The 17248-nt window shown below is 45.0% G+C and overlaps 1 protein-coding gene across 5 annotated transcripts in view; it reads left to right on the plus strand.

The window, feature by feature from the left end:
- Nucleotides 1–17248, plus strand: part of P4HA2 (prolyl 4-hydroxylase subunit alpha 2) — a 179044-nt gene that overhangs the window by 43102 nt on the left and 118694 nt on the right. For all 5 annotated transcript variants that reach the window (XM_040405214.1, XM_040405245.1, XM_040405236.1 and 2 more), the window contains 2 exons: nt 5597–5836; nt 15489–15688. In XM_040405214.1, the coding sequence (XP_040261148.1) occupies nt 5597–5836; nt 15489–15688 (440 nt within the window). The remainder of the gene's footprint in view (nt 1–5596; nt 5837–15488; nt 15689–17248) is intronic.

The raw sequence follows: 17248 nt of genomic DNA on the forward strand, positions 1-17248 counted from the left end.
ATATCTGTGCTCGTCACTACCTATCTGATGTGGCCCTGTTTTTACATAGCAGGCAAAAGCCGCACCATATGAATTGTGGCTTGTGTTTCTGCTCATTTTTCTCCTGTATAGCACTATGCAGCAGATGGTTGCGCATATTGGGGGCTCTCTTATAAATGATATCAGTTTTTTTGGGTATAATGCTCCCCAATACGGGATCATTTTTTAGAATCGACCAATTCTTGCGGATAGCATTTTTAATTACCCCAGCTCCTATATTTTACTGGGTTAGAAACGTGAAGTGAAAATCCTTCTCTTTCCTCAAAGCTCTTCTTTCTTTCTTCACTGACCTCCTATCATAATCCACCTGTTTCTTACTCTCATTTAGATCTTCAATATAGTACCCCTTCTCTACAAAGCTGTTTTGAAAAATTCGGCTCTGTTCTTCATACACAGCTTCCTCCGTGCAATTCCGGCTGATTCTAGTAAGCTGCCCCTTAGGTATATTTTTAATCCAAGGGGCATGGTGGCAGCTAGAAGTATCAATATATCCATTGACGTCAGTTTAAAAAAAAAAGTTTTTTGTTTTTAGTTGATCCTGTTCAACATAAATAGTTAGGTCTAGGAAGTCAATGGAGATATTGCTGATGGTGCCTGTAAATTGAATGTTCCAGTTGTTTATGTTTAATGATTCTATGAAGGCTTCCAATCCCTGTTTTTCTCCCTCCCAGAACAACAGGCAGTCATCTATGTATCTTCTCCAGACAACTAATGTGCCACCTGAAATGCACTTTGACAAAATAGGTTGTATAAATTCTTCCTCCCATAGATTCATAAAAATATTAGCGTAACTGGGGGGCGAATTTCGCCCCCCATCGCCGTCCCGGTCTGCTGTAAATAGTGCTGTCCCTTAAACCAAAAAAAGGTGTGTTTCAAGCAAAACTCCACACTATCTAGGATGAATTGACCCTGTTGTTCTGGCATAAACTCATCCTTAGGGAGCATTCACACGAACGTGTTTTTCTTCCGTGTCCGTTCCGCAATTTTGACGGACAATGCACGGACCCATTCATTTCTATGGGTCCGTGAAAATTGCGGTATGCCTTTTTATTCTCATCCGTGTGCTGTCCGTTCCGTGTCCATTCCGTGTGTCCGTTCCTTTTTTTTTTTAGAACATGTCCTATACTTGGCCGCAAATCGCGGTCCGTGGCCCCATAGAAAGTCATTAGGTCCGTGAAAAACGGATAGCACACGGAAATGCATCCGTGTGTCATCCGTTTTTAACGGACCCCTGGACTGATAACATTCTAGGAAACCCCATTTCAGTTTTTTGCGGACTGTGAAAAACGGATGACACACGGAAGCACCACGTCCGTATTATACGGACTTGCGGAACGGAAAAGGAAAGATAACTGAAGACATACGGAACACACGGATCCGTGATTTACGGACCGCAAAACCAACACAGTCGTGTGAATGCTCCCTTAGCCAATGCAGCTTTGACCGCTCTCAGTCCGACGGTGGACGGAATGCTGGTATACAGCGATGTCACGTCCACAGTCGCCAGCCAAAATTTGTTGTTGTCTTTAATACTACCAAAATTCTTGATCACATCAATAACGCTCCCCGTATCCCGAAGATGTGAGGGCGCACTAACCACATACTTCTGTAGAAAGAAGTCGGCATATTCTGACAACCTGCTGCTCAGTGAATCAGTCCCAGAAATAATGGGTCTCCCCGGGGGATTGGTCAAATCTTTGTGGATTTTTGGAAGTTGATATATGACTGGGATTACTGGGGATTTAATCATGAGATAATCTAACTCTCTTTTATTCAAGATATTTTGCTCAAAGCCGACTTCAGGAGTGCATTTAGCTTGCTCTGATATTTGGATGTGGGATTTCCTTGCAGGGGCACATAGGTCGTCTTAGGCTACTTTCACACTAGCGTTTGGGGTTCCGCTTGTGAGCTCCGTTTGAAGGCTCTCACAAGCGGCCCCGAACGGATCCGTCCAGTCCTAATGCATTCTGAGTGGAGGCGGATCCGCTCAGAATGCATCAGTCTGGCTCCGTTTGTCCTCCGCTCCGCAAGCGGACACCTGAACGCTGCTTGCAGCGTTCGGGTGTCCGCCTGGCCGTGCGGAGGCAAACGGATCCGTCCAGACTTACAATGTAAGTCAATGGGGACGGATCCGTTTGAAGTTGACACAATATGGCTCAATCTTCAAACGGATCCGTCTCCCATTGACTTTCAATGTAAAGTCAAAACGGATCCGTTTGCATTATCATGAAAAAAAAAAAAAAATGATCTGAACGGATCTAAGCGTTTGCATTATAGGTGCGGATCCGTCTGTGCAGATACCAGACGGATCCGCACCTAACGCAGGTGTGAAAGTAGCCTTATCTGATATTAACCTCTCAAGTTCCTGTTCATACTTGGACAAATCCATAACTACCACTCCTCCCCGTTTATCAGCCGGTTTTATTACTATACTGGAATTTTTTTCTAGGTTCTTTAAGGCTGTTCTTTCCTTTTTAGTTAGATTAAAGTACCGCGGTTTTATTTCCATATTTTCCAGTTCTTTTATTAAAGAGGACCTTTCACTGATTATTACACTATGAACTAACTATACAGACATGTAGAGCGGCGCCCGGGGATCTCACTGCACTTACTATTATCCCTGGGCGCCGCTCCGTTCTCCCGCTATGCCCTCCGGTATCTCCGCTCATTAAGTTATAGTAGGCGGAGATTTCAGTCACTAAGTTATGGTAGGCAGAGTCTGCCCTTGTTCTGCTCTAGCGCTGGCCAATTGCAGCGCAGAGCTCACAGCCTGGGAGGTTATTTTCTCCCAGGCTGTGAGCTCTGCAATGCGATTGGCCAGCGCTACAGAAGAACAAGGGCAGACTCCGCCTACCATAACTTAGTGACCGAAGATACCGGAGGACATAGCAGGAGAACGGAGCGGCGCCCAGGGATAATAGTAAGTGCAGTGAGATCCCCGGGCGCCGCTCTACATGTCTGTATAGTTAGTTCATAGTGTAATAATTGGTGAAAGGTCCTCTTTAAGCCTGTCTTGAAGGCCTCCACACATCCATTCTCCTTAATTTTTTGGAAAAAAAGAGGATTTTTCCTTTAATTTTGTATGGATTACTTATTTTTCCACTACTCTACTATTTGGTAAGGGGACTTCAGTCGTATCTACTACTTTATTTTTTAGAGGTGCGTTTTGTGTACTAATACAATATTTCGCAATATTGAGTTTTCTGATATATTTGTGTATATCTAGAAACATCTCAAATTTATTAGGCATAGCAGTCGGTGCAAAATTTAACCCCTTTCCCAGCACTCTTTTTTCAGGTTCGGTCAGGGTATATGGGCTCAGATTGAATATCCCCATTACTTTCCCTTGCTCTTTTTGGATACCGGATTTTTGCTTCCCATTCCCTCTTCTTCCTCTATTTCTTTTTTGGGGGATTGCTTTGCCCAATTCTCTGGGCTGCCCCTCCTCCATTTTGTTTATTTGTATCCCTTTTTATAGCTTGGTGTGGAAAAATTTTCTCTTTCTGAATAGCCACTCCCTCCTCTCTACTTTCACAGAAAACTTCTGACACTTGGTCCATGTAAAAACTTCTGACAGCCTGCCATGTAAAAACAGGGCCACATCAGATAGGTAGTGACGCGCACAGATATTTGAATCCACAGTGAAAGGCAATCGCCATAAGATCAATGGTGAAATTACCTGTGAAAAAGGTGTTATCTATCTGTTAGAATGCCCGTGCGGGTTGCAGTATGTCGGGCGTACCACCCGCAAACTAAAAATAAGAATTCAGGAACACATACGAAATACAAAAAAGGGCATCGAAACCCATAGTGTTTCATTACATTTTAAAAAGACGCACCCAAAAAATCCAAAGGGTTTGAAGTTCATGGGCATAGAACTGGTTAAACCACACTGGCGGGGTGTTGACCAGATTGCTAAAATCAACAAGCGTGAGGTTGAGTGGATTTATAAGTTGGGGACTTTGCAGCCAGGCGGCTTAAATGTTGAATTTGATCTAAAGCCATGCCTAGTATAGCACTTACAGTTGGTTGCGCTATATGGGGTAGGACTTTCAACTCCTTTCCATCTCCGGAGTCAGTTATGCAAAAAGACTTCTTATTGGTGGTAGGGACCATGTGACCGGGTCCCAACAATAGTGAATATGTGGTGGTTGAAGGGTGTGATTGAAAATTGCCCACTTATAAAAAAGCTTTTGATATACCTGTAGGGGTTCCAATTGAGTACTGCTGGTATGCAATCTTATGTGACAATGTAAAGGTATTATATGTCTGAGTCGAGCTAGACCATTTTAGTTTATAATGAACATGTGACTATTTTTAAGTGAATTTTAACGATGTTAACCTGTTGAGAGAGAGAGAGGGCGGAGTCCCATTGATTTATTAGACAGCCCAGAACTCAGTAGTTTGTTCGCCCCAGACGAAGAGTCAAGCGAAACGCAGGTAGGGTCTGAACACAAGGATATGTTTTAAGGCATTTTAAAACATTCGTGTTTGTGAGTATAATAAATTGTACATTTATATCTTTTGTGGTGGTACTTCACCATCTGCGCACATCCCTTTTTGAAAGTTATATGATCTACCGGGAGGGTTCCCAAAATGCACTGCTGTGTGATAATTGATAGTATTCTCATTTTAGCTGTAGGAGTGAATGGAATGGAAAACACAGTGGGGGAGATTTTTCGAACATGGTGTAAAGTAGAACTGGCTTAGTTGCCCATAGCAACCAATCAGATTGCACCTTTCATTTTCCAAATAAGCTCTGAAAAATAAAAGGTGGAATCTTGGTTGAGATTTGCAACTAAGCCAGTTTTCCTTTACACTAGTTTTGATAAATCTACCCTGTGTACTGTAGCTCATAATGAGAATAAGATAAGTAAAGTATTTATTCAGATGGTATGAATGTGAAAAAACCTCAGCCTCCTGTTACTGATGGAGGTCCCAGAGCTTATACCCTGCAGATCACAAGCATAGGATGTTAAAGGGGTTGTCATTTATTATGTAGAGAAAGTTAATACAAGGCACTTACTAATGTATTGTGATTGGCCATATTGCTTCCTTTGCTGGCTGGATTCATTTTTCCATCACATTATACACTGCTCGTTTCCATGGTTATGACCACCTTGTAATCCAGCAGTGGTGGTCGTGCTTGCACACTATAGGAAAAAGTGTTGGCCTCTCTGGTGGCTGGAACAATGGGAGTGCACATAGGCTTTTTTTTTTTTTTTCTTCCTATAATGTGCAAGCGCGGCCACCGCTGCTGGATTGCAGGGTGGTCGTAACCATGGAAATAAAGTGTATAATGTGTTAGAAAATTGAAGTAAGCCGGCAAAGTAGGCAAAATGGATAATAACCAAACATTAGTAAGTGCCTTGTATTAACTTTCTGTACATTATAAATACTGTTTGCTGAAGTGAGACAGCCCTTGTAAAGTTATATTCCAGGAAAAATGCTTAAAGACAATATGCACCGAAAAATGACTCTAATGCAGAGAACAATAGGGATAGGAAGAGAATTGTATAATTTTTGTCCTTTTTTTTTTATTTTTAAAAAATTTTAGGCACTGAATTTGTTTCTTCCTTATCCGTGGATGATTGCTTTGGCATGGGGAAAATCGCCTACAATGATGGTGACTATTACCATACTGTTCTATGGATGCAGGAAGCTCTAAAGCTGCTGGATGAAGGGGAAAAGTCCACTATATCTAAAGTGGATGTTCTAGACTATCTTAGTTACACTGTTTTTCAGCTTGGAGACATCCATAGGGCGGTAGAGCTCACAAGAAGACTGCTAGCACTAGGTGAGTATGTTTGATAAGTGATGTATACAGGTGGATACAGCTCAGTTTATTCTGTGGACCTCTTTCCCTCTGCTGAGCTATTCTGAGGACTGAGCATACTGTACTAATAGGGCTGGAGGTACTACTCTTTTGCTGCTGTGTGACTTAAAGGGGTTATCCAACCCCTATAATGACCCCCATGCCCCTCATATAGATTATACTTACCCTGCTCCCCGGCACCCACGTCACTCCTGCTCCCCGCGTGGCCGCAGCTGCATCTCCTCGTCGTGGATCAAAACATCCCTCGACTGGGAGGAGCCTCCCTAGCATCGAGTTTGGTGCTAGGGAGGCTCGTCCCCTCACGACCTGCTATTGGTTGCTCAACCCATTACTGGATGTTTTGATCCGCGCGATGGGGAGGTGCAGCGGCGGCCGCGCGGGGATCAGAAACGAAGCAAGTGCCGGGAGCGGGGTAAGTATATTCTATCTGAGGGGCCCGGGCATTGGGGGGGTCATTAAAGGGGTAACCCCTTTAAGCTAGATTTACGTGGCTAGATGTTTAGGTTGATTATCGAGAACAGTGTTTGTTCTCGATAATCTGCCCTTCTAAAGGTGCTGCAGATCACCTGATGAATGAGCAAAATGTTTGTTCATTGGGTGAAATTTCTGAGGTGCGGACACCTCACTCATCATTCCCAGGCAGCAGACCATGCTCTCATACTGTGGAGGTAACGGTGCATGTGAATGCGGCACCTCTCCTCCACTTAACGAGCAGCTGATTATTAGGCAGGAACGCTTCCATCTCGACAAACTGCTCTTCGCAGGTTCTAAATGTTCCTTTACATTTTTGCGCCATGTTGTATAACTAAATGGGGGAAATGTATCAAAACTGGTGCAAAGAAAAAGTGGAACAGTTGCCCATAGCAACCAATCAAATTCAATTTTTCATTTACAGAGGCCCTCTATAAAATTTAAGGGGTTGTCAAGGATTTTTATTTTATAACCCCCCCAGCAGTATATGTTAAAAAAAAATATTTACTTAATATCCGGCAGCTCTGTGGCTCTCGGGCTGTGTTCACTGGACCTCCACTCCCTGTGTATGAGGTTCTGTACAGTGGACGGGGTCATGTGCACGCCTGCAGCCAATGACTGGGTTCAGTGGTAATCTGTCCCCAAGCGGCACGTCACTGCTGGGTAATGTGCTGCTTGAGGACACATCATCACTGAGGCCACAAAAAACAAGGGTACATAACTCCAGCACCAATTCCATAAAAATTGTGAATCGTTTATTGAAAAATTATTAAAAAGGTTGCATAGAACAGTTATAATGCTGATATGTTTCAGACATGGTGTCCTTCCTCACTGCTTTAAACAGGCAATCTGATCATTTTTTATAGGAAACTCCTCCACCTTTCCTCTGCATCAGTTTTTAAAAATATCTCCATTTGTTCCTACGCCCTGCACCTGTCACCAAACCATTTCTATGGAAACTCATACGTCACTTCCTGTCATGTGACATGCATGCGCCTTTTACCTCCTTCTTGCATCCTAATGGTTGAACATAAGTGAAGGTGTGACATTTAGGGTACTTTCACATTTGCATTTTTCTTTTCCGGCATAGAGTTCTATCCTAGGGGCTCTGTACCAGCAAAGAACTGATCAGTTATATCCCTATGCATTCTGAATGGAGAGTAATCCGTTCATGATGCATCAGGATTAGGGATGAGCGAACCCGAACTGTATAGTTCGGGTTCGTACCGAATTTTGGGGTGTCCGTGACACGGACCCGAACCCGAACATTTTCGTAAAAGTTCGGTGTTCGGCGCTTTCTTGGCGCTTTTTGAAAGGCTGCAAAGCAGCCAATCAACAAGCGTCATACTACTTGCCCCAAGAGGCCATCACAGCCATGCCTACTATTGGCATGGCTGTGATTGGCCAGTGAAGCATGTGACCCAGCCTCTATATAAGCTTGGGTCACGTAGCGCTGCACGTCACTCTGCTGTTACAAGTGTAGGGAGAGGTTGCAGCTGCGACGTTAGGGCGAGATTAGGCAGTGATTAACTCCTCCAAAACACTTAAGACAGTGATCGATCTACAGCTGTGGATCATTGAACTGCTGCTATACAATTGCTCACTGTTTTTAGGCTGCCCAGAGCGTTTTTCAGTCACTTTTTTCTGGGGTGATCGGCGGCCATTTTGTGGCTTGTGGTGTGCCAGCACAAGCTGCCACCAAGTCCATTTAACCATCAATAGTGTGGTTATTTTTTTGCTATATCCTACATCAGGGGCAAGCTGTCACCAAGTCAATTTAACCATCAATAGTGTGGTTATTTAAATCTATCCCTAAAAGGGTATATTAGATTCAAGGTGCTGATAGGGTCATTCTCAATAACTTCACACACACGCTACTGTGCATATCCAAGTCTAATTCTGTCCGTAAACGTATACCTGTCACCCAGCGCCTAAATAATAGGCCTCAAATTTATATTCAGCTAAATCTGTCATTACTGCTGTGCCTGTATTAGTGTAATACGATACCTAAATAGATAGCCAGATAGTGTTAGGTGTCTGTAAAAAAAAAAAAAAAAAAGCCTGAATTTGAATTCAATACATTGGGCCAAATAATATTTTTCTTATTGTGGTGAACGGTAACAATGAGGAAAACATCTAGTAGTGGACATGGTCGTGGTGGTGTTAGTGGACCCTGTGGTGCTGGGAGAGGACGTGGCCGTTCTGCCACAGCGACACGTCCTAGTGAACCAACTACCTCGGGTCCCAGTAGCCAGCAGAATTTACAGCGATATTTGGTGGGGCCCAATGCCGTTCTAAGGATGGTAAGGCCTGAGCAGGTACGGGCATTAGTCAATTGGGTGGCCGACAGTGGATCCAGCATGTTCACATTATCTCCCAGCCAGTCTTCTGCAAAAAGCGCACAGATGGCGCATGAAAACCAAGCCCATCAGTCTGTCACATCACCCCCATGCATATCAGGAAAACTGTCTGAGCCTCAAGTTATGCAGCAGTCTCTTATGCTGTTTGAAGACTCTGCTGGCAGGGTTTCCCAAGGGCATCCACCTAGCCCTTCCCCAGGGGTGGAAGAGATAGAATACACTAACGCACAACCACTTATTTTTCCTGATGATGAGGACATGGGAATACCACCTCAGCACGTCTCTGATGACGAAACACAGGTGCCAACTGCTGCGTCTTTCTGCAGTGTGCAGACTGAACAGGAGGTCAGGGATCAAGACTGGGTGGAAGACGATGCAGGGGATGATGAGGTCCTAGACCCCACATGGAATGAAGGTCGTGCCACTGACTTTCACAGTTCAGAGGAAGAGGCAGTGGTGAGACCGAGCCAACAGCGTAGCAAAAGAGGGTGCAGTGGGCAAAAGCAGAACACCCGCCGTCAAGAGACTCCGCCTGCTACTGACCGTCGCCATCTGGGACCAAGCACCCCAAAGGCAGCTTCAAGGAGTTCCCTGGCATGGCACTTCTTCAAACAATGTGCTGACGACAAGACCCGAGTGGTTTGCACGCTGTGCCATCAGAGCCTGAAGCGAGGCATTAACGTTCTGAACCTTAGCACAACCTGCATGACCAGGCACCTGCATGCAAAGCATGAACTGCAGTGGAGTAAACACCTTAAAAACAAGGAAGTCACTCGGGCTCCCCCTGCTACCTCTTCTGCTGCTGCCGCCTCGGCCTCTTCCTCCGCAACGCCCAGCAAACATGGGATGTACCACCAACACCACCACCTGCGTCACCAAGCATCTCAACCATGTCACACGGCAGCGTTCAGCTCTCCATCTCACAAACATTTGAGAGAAAGCGTAAATTCCCACCTAGCCACCCTCGATCCCTGGCCCTGAATGCCAGCATTTCTAAACTACTGGCCTATGAAATGCTGTCATTCAGGCTGGTGGACACAGACAGCTTCAAACAGCTCATGTCGCTTGCTGTCCCACAGTATGTTGTTCCCAGCCGGCACTACTTCTCCAAGAGAGCCGTGCCTTCCCTGCACAACCAAGTATCCGATAAAATCAAGTGTGCACTGCGCAACGCCATCTGTGGCAAGGTCCACCTAACCACAGATACGTGGACCAGTAAGCACGGCCAGGGACGCTATATCTCCCTAACTGCACACTGGGTAAATGTAGTGGCGGCTGGGCCCCAGGCGGAGAGCTGTTTGGCGCACGTCCTTCCGCCGCCAAGGATCGCAGGGCAACATTCTTTGCCTCCTGTCTCCTCCTCCTCCTACTCAGCTTCCTCTTCATCCACCTGCTCATCCAGTCAGCCACACACCTTCACCACCAACTTCAGCACAGCCCGGGGTAAACGTCAGCAGGCCATTCTGAAACTCATATGTTTGGGGGACAGGCCCCACACCGCACAGGAGTTGTGGGGGGGGGGGGGGGGGGTATAGAACAACAGACCGACGAGTGGTTGCTGCCGGTGAGCCTCAAGCCTGGCCTGGTGGTGTGCGATAATGGGCGAAATCTCGTTGCAGCTCTGGGACTAGCCGGTTTGACGCACATCCCTTGCCTGGCGCATGTGCTGAATTTGGTGGTGCAGAAGTTCATTCACAACTACCCTGACATGTCAGAGCTGCTGCATAAAGTGCGGGCCGTCTGTTCGCGCTTCCGGCGTTCACAACCTGCCGCTGCTCGCCTGTCTGCGCTACAGCGTAACTTCGGCCTTCCCGCTCACCGCCTCATATGCGACGTGCCCACCAGGTGGAACTCCACCTTGCACATGCTGGACAGACTGTGCGAGCAGCAGCAGGCCATAGTAGAGTTTCAGCTGCAGCACGCACGGGTCAGTCGCACTGCGGAACAGCACCACTTCACCACCAATGACTGGGCCTCCATGCGAGACCTGTGTGCCCTGTTGCGCTGTTTCGAGTACTCCACCAACATGACCAGTGGCGATGACGCCGTTATCAGCGTTACAATACCACTTCTATGTCTCCTTGAGAAAACACTTAGGGCGATGATGGAAGAGGAGGTGGCCCAGAAGGAGGAGGAGGAGGAGGAGGAGGAGGAGGAGGAGGAAGAAGGGTAATTTTTAGCACTTTCAGGCCAGTCTCTTCGAAGTAACCCAGAGGGAGGTTTTTTGCAACAGCAGAGGCCAGGTACAAATGTGGCCAGACAGGGCCCACTACTGGAGGACGAGGAATGAGGAGGAGGTGGAGGAGGATGTGGATGAAGCATGTTCACAGCGGGGTGGCACCCAACGCAGCTCAGGCCCATCACTGGTGCGTGGCTGGGGGGAAACGCAGGACGATGACGATACGCCTCCCACAGTGGACAGCTTGTCCTTACCTCTGGGCAGCCTGGCACACATGAGCGACTACATGCTGCAGTGCCTGCGCAACGACAGCAGAGTTGCCCACATTTTAACGTGTGCGGACTACCGGGTTGCCACCCTGCTGGATCCCCGGTTCAAAGACAATGTGCCCACCTTACTTCCTACACTGGAGCGTGATAGGAAGATGCGCGAGTACAAGCGCACGTTGGTAGACGCGCTACTGAGAGCATTCCCAAATGTCACAGAGGAACAAGTGGAAGCCCAAGGCGAAGGCAGAGGAGGAGCAAGAGGTCGCCAACGCAGCTGTGTCACGGCCAGCTCCTCTGAGGGCAGGGTTAGCATGTCAGAGATGTGGAAATGTTTTGTCACCACGCCACAGCTAACTGCACCACCACCTGATACGGAACGTGTTAGCAGGAGGCAACATTTCACTAACATGGTGGAACAGTATGCGTGCACACCCCTCCACATACTGACTGATGGTTCGGCCCCATTCAACTTCTGGGTCTCCAAATTGTCCACGTGGCCAGAGCTAGCCTTTTATGCCTTGGAGGTGCTGGCCTGCCCGGCGGCCAGCGTTTTGTCTGAACGTGTATTCAGCACGGCAGGGGGCGTCATTACAGACAAACGCAGCCGCCTGCCTACAGCCAATGTGGACAAGCTGACGTTCATAAAAATGAACCAAGCATGGATCCCACAGGACCTGTCCATCCCTTGTGCAGATTAGACATTAACTACCTCCCCTTAACCATATATTATTGTACTCCAGGGCACTTCCTCATTCAATCCTATTTTTATTTTCATTTTACCATTATATTGCGGGGCAACCCAAAGTTGAATGAACCTCTCCTCTATCTGGGTGCCGGGGCCTAAAAATATCTGACTGTGGCCTGTTCCAGTGGTGGGTGACATGAAGCCTGATTCTCTGCTATGACATGAAGACTGATTCTCTGCTGAGTCGCTGACATGAAGCCAGATTCTATGTTATGGGACCTCTCTCCTCTGTCTGGGTGCCGGGGCCTAAATTATATGACAATGGACTGTTCCAATGTTGGGTGACGTGAAGCCTGATTCTCTGCTATGACATGAAGCCTGATTCTCTGCTATGGGACCTCTCTCCTCTGCCTGGGCCTAAATATCTGACAATGGACTGTTCCACGGGTGGATGACGTGAAGCATGATTCTCTGTTATGACATGAAGACTGATTCTCTGCTGACATGAAGCCAGATTCTCTGCTATGGGACCTCTCTCCTCTGCCTGGGTGCCTGGGCCTAGATATGTGACAATGGACTGTTCCAGTGGTGGGTGACGTGAAGCATGATTCCAGACATTTTGGATCCCTTGGGCATTCCGAGCGGGATCCAAGATGCTGGATCATTGATCAAGTTAGGCTTCCCAGAAGAGGCGGTGATCGCCTAATAATTTTGAAGAAAAGAGAGTTACGCTGGATATATGATCTGGACAGTTTGCACCCTAGGGGTCTTAAAATCGAGTTCAGGTGAGAGTCTTTTGGATTTGCGACTCACTTTCAGTTCCACTGCATATTTGTGTTTTGTCTTTCTCATATCTGTATATTGGTGCAAGATAACTGTGAAAGATCAATATGTAATTGCAACAAAATATATTTAGAAACTAAAATACTTTCTCTTTGCTTTTTAGGATTTTTATATTTTCACTATATTGGATGTGGATCCTTGAACCTTGACCTTTTGGGGGCAATGCGGCCCAAAGTGGACATCAGCGTTCTTGTACTTATGCGTTACTCCAGATGTATAACTGTACTTCAATATGATATGGCTGTTGAAATGGTAGAGGGATTATCCCTCCATGACTGCTAAATTACCAGCAATTGGGCTTTGACTGTCGGCGGGGATCATTGAAATGTCCCCCTCTGACACTCGCGGCTTTCCGGTCTGGTGTCCCGCCCGCATGCTGGTATATGTAGGAGATCCCTACAGCGGTCATATATATAATTATCCTGTTCAGACAGCAGTTAGGTATACAACACGAACGGAACTATAGGGTATGTTTCCCTTAAGTAAAATGGCGCTCTTATGTTGATCACGTAGAGCGCATGCGTATGACCTTTGCACTATGACTCATACGATGATGTCAGTGTGGTCATGCGCAATGAAGAGTTGGAGACGCGCAATGAACGCGATGGTATATGCGGGCCTCATCGCTACCTAAGGTCTTATTTCTGTGATCCATTTTCACTATATCATCACTTATGTAATTGTGAATTTAACTTAAACAAAGTACTGCAAACATTTTAATCCACATTGAAGGGATGGCATCCCTAAGTTATAGATTGTACGTCACCTGTCACTTTATGCACACGCACTTTATTTACTCATTTGTATCAGATGTATGTAATTGTAATTGATTGTAACCACACCCTTATGGGTTGGACACTTTGTAAATGCCTTTATATGCTTTCACTTTCACTGTTACCATGCTTGAGGAAGGCTCTTGTAAGCCGAAACGTCGCAAGACTTGCCATAACATGGGTGAATAAATTACTGCTGATTTTATCACTATTTTGGAGTGCAGTCCTACTTCTTCGTTTCTTATACCATTGGGGATTGCCGCTACCCTGCGTTGGACCGTGCACCCACACTCTGGTTGGTGCTCCCACTGGACTTTTTCTTTATATATATATATATATATATATATATATATATATATATATATATATATATATATATATATATATATATATATATATATATATATATATATATATATATAATAGAGAGAGAGAGAGAGAGAGAGAGATATATATATATATGTGTGTGTGTAAATGACCCTGGTAAGGTGCCCAAGGGGCTGTACTAACCACCTTCGTGCCCAGCCACGCCCCTCTGTGAAGGAGCCTAGCTCACAGTTAGATTGCCGTAATCTCGCGGAGCGAGAGCTCGCGCATGCACAGTGCCGGTATTGTGTTCCTTCCCTGTGCTGGCATCAGCCTCGGGGAAGGAACTGCGCATGCACGAGCTCGCGCATTGCGAGATTACGGCAGTCTAACTGTGAGCTAGGAGGAGATTCGGAGGACGCAGGCGGTGCTGGGCTCCAGAACGTTTAGTACAGCCGCTTCGGCTCCTTACCAGGGTCATTTACATATCTCAAAAAATCTTTTTTTAAGCACAATAAAAGCACACAGCCCTATAGGACAGGTATATTGCGGACATGCTAGCGGCGATCTAGCCGTGTATGTCCGCAGCTCTATAACCTAAAACGAGGTGACAGAATCCCTTTAAGGTTCTCTGTCAGTTTGAAAAAGTCCGGACATAGAGACCATCAGTTGTTAAAATGAGGGGACCAAAGCATTTTGGGAATCACTGTCCCCATTTGGTTGCTTTCACAGCAGGTACAGGAGACTGCCTGATGTTCCAACTGTGGAAAAAGCTGGCAGAGGGGGACAGTTCTCACAGCCAGGGTTTTATGCCCCTTTGTTTCTAAAGGCTGGTGCACTCTGCTCCTGGATCCCCAGCCAATATAAACTTCTGGTGTGTTTCTGTGACAGAGGTTTCAACTCTAATCATTCATTACATCTCTAACCATTCCATTGATGCTAAATTAAATACATTTTATTGTCTGTTCATTTGCCTTTACAGCTTCACTTACAAAATAAATAACTTGGCTTATGTCAACCAAACCACAGACTCCACCAAAAGACACATTTGTAGACCTTGCTCCTCCTCAGTACAAAGCAGGGTATTGGTTGAATAAGATGCTTTAGTTGCATCTCGGTGGGAGCACTGGTTCTCATTGATGAGACCCAGCAGGTGTGTGGATTACTATTTTCTATGCCATGGGTAAAAAAAAAAGTATTCAAATTAGCATTTCAGCATAATTGGAACTCTCCATCTGTAGCTGTTTCAGGGATTCTTGCCTCTCAATGGTCCAGAGCATGCATTGTTGGCTGATTGAACTGCCTTAGTTGCAGCTTAATCAAGTACTAACGAGGGGCAAGAACCCCCAAAAAATTTATGGATGGGTCTCTCTTCCTTACGAAGGATGATCTGCTTTGGGTGACATGAGCTAATTTGCCTACTTTTCCCCCATAGAGCATTGCGTTGAAAATAAGTCTTCATAAACCTGCTGTGTTCCTTCCATCAGAGCCAGTACCCCCTGAAACGGGTCTGATTCTGTCTAAAATAACCGTGATCCTCCTATATCTTTCATTCTTTTTTTTTTGCATTTCTTTGTGTTTTATATTAACATTGAAAATTAAATAATAAACTGCTACATAACAAGGTCAAAAAATTTTTTTTTGCATAGGTTATTCATAAACATAATAAATTTCTATGTTATTATAATATTACTCTAATTTATAATTTCTTCCTTATGCTTCTATAGATTCTAGCCATGATCGAGCTGGGACCAATTTGAGATATTTCGAGAGATTACTAGAGAAACAGAGAGCTGAAGGGAAAATTAACAAGACTGCGGACAAGGAACCTTCCACCGCAAGTTCTGGCGTTTATACCAGACCCCTGGATTACCTGCCTGAGCGAGATACTTACGAAGCTCTCTGCCGTGGAGAAGGAGTGAAAATGGTAACTTATTAACAGGATGATGCTGACCTTTTAAAAAGGTTTTCCTGGATTTAAATATTCATGACCTATCCTCAGGATAGGTCGTCAATATCCGATCCGCACGGGCACTCCCGCCGATCAGCTGGTTGAAGAGATGGCTGCACTCCGTGCATTCGCTTCTTTGTTTACCTGCTCACTGTCGACAGTGCAGCAGCGAGCAGGTGTAACTACAAGCTGTCCCATTCACGTCTATTGAATGGCTCCTTCCTATTCAAGTGAAAAGAAATGGGCCATTGCATGGAAGTGAATGGGACGGCTTCTTGTAATTACACCTGTTCGACAGCGAGCAGTTAAACAAAGAACGCAGTGCAGCCTTCTGTTCAGTCAGCTGATCAGAAAACTTCTTTAAGTGTTAAAGGGGAACAGGCTTTTTCCTTAAGTCTGTGAATGTGAAATGATTGAGTCATACATTAGAACACTGTACAAACAGGCATATTCAATCATCAGACTATGGCATATTTTCTTTATTCTATAATATATATATATATTAATATAATTGAAATAAATCTTACATTTAAAAGGGTCGTGTCACTTTAGCAAATATTTATTACGTAGCGAAAGCCACTTACTACTGTATTGTTATTAGGGATGAGCAAAGGGAGCTATAAGTTCGGTTTAATGCTGTATGGAGAATCCATCTCCATACAACATTAAAATGTAAGGCCTCTGACGAGGCAAAGTCAATTATTCCCAAAGTGTCGATTGGTAGGTGTGTCGGAACTGGAGCTCGGATCCAAGTTTTCAAGTTTTTCACATAAAAAAATCAAATACTGAAGTTATTCACCAATGTCTCGTGAGACTTTGTGAGTAACTGACCTCGGCTCATTGGAAGCCGTACGTTTTAACGCTGTACGGAGACGGATCTCTGTACAGTATTAATCCGAAGTTTTGAGCCAAGCGATTTCGGATCTAGCATCTGAAGCTCACTTCGCTTATGATTAGTCATAACTATAGAAACTAGCAGTGTATAATGCAATGAAAAAATGAATCAAGCCAGCAAAGGAGGCAATATGGACAATCGCAATACATTAGTAAGTGTCTTGTATTACCGTTCTCTACATCATAAATGCCATTTCCTGACGTGAGACAACCCTTAAAAAAAAAAAAGTCAATTAAAATGTATTTATTACAAATGTACATTTAAAAAAATAATAATAATAAATGGTGTAAAAAGGACTTTTTTTTTTTTTTACAAAATATACCAGTGTAAAGGAGCCACTGATTACCCTATAAGCGAGCAAAATGCTTGTTCATTGGGTAATATGAATGTTTGTGTGGTCACTGAAATTGTTTTCTGGCAGCAGATTGCGCGCTGCACTCTGCTGGTATCAGACAATGAATGGAATGTTAAGAAATTGCACACTTCTGCATCAGTGACTGTCAGCACAAGTGAGAAAAGGTCTTGAAAGAGAAATCAGGTTAGGAATGCAGCTGTGCTTGTACACGAAAGCTAGTGACGGCCGCAGCATTCAGGATGCACAGGCCTCACATCTTAAATATATTATTGAATGGGACATGCCC

Source organism: Bufo bufo, chromosome 1 (genome assembly GCF_905171765.1).
Source record: "Bufo bufo chromosome 1, aBufBuf1.1, whole genome shotgun sequence".
Taxonomy (NCBI): domain Eukaryota; kingdom Metazoa; phylum Chordata; class Amphibia; order Anura; family Bufonidae; genus Bufo; species Bufo bufo.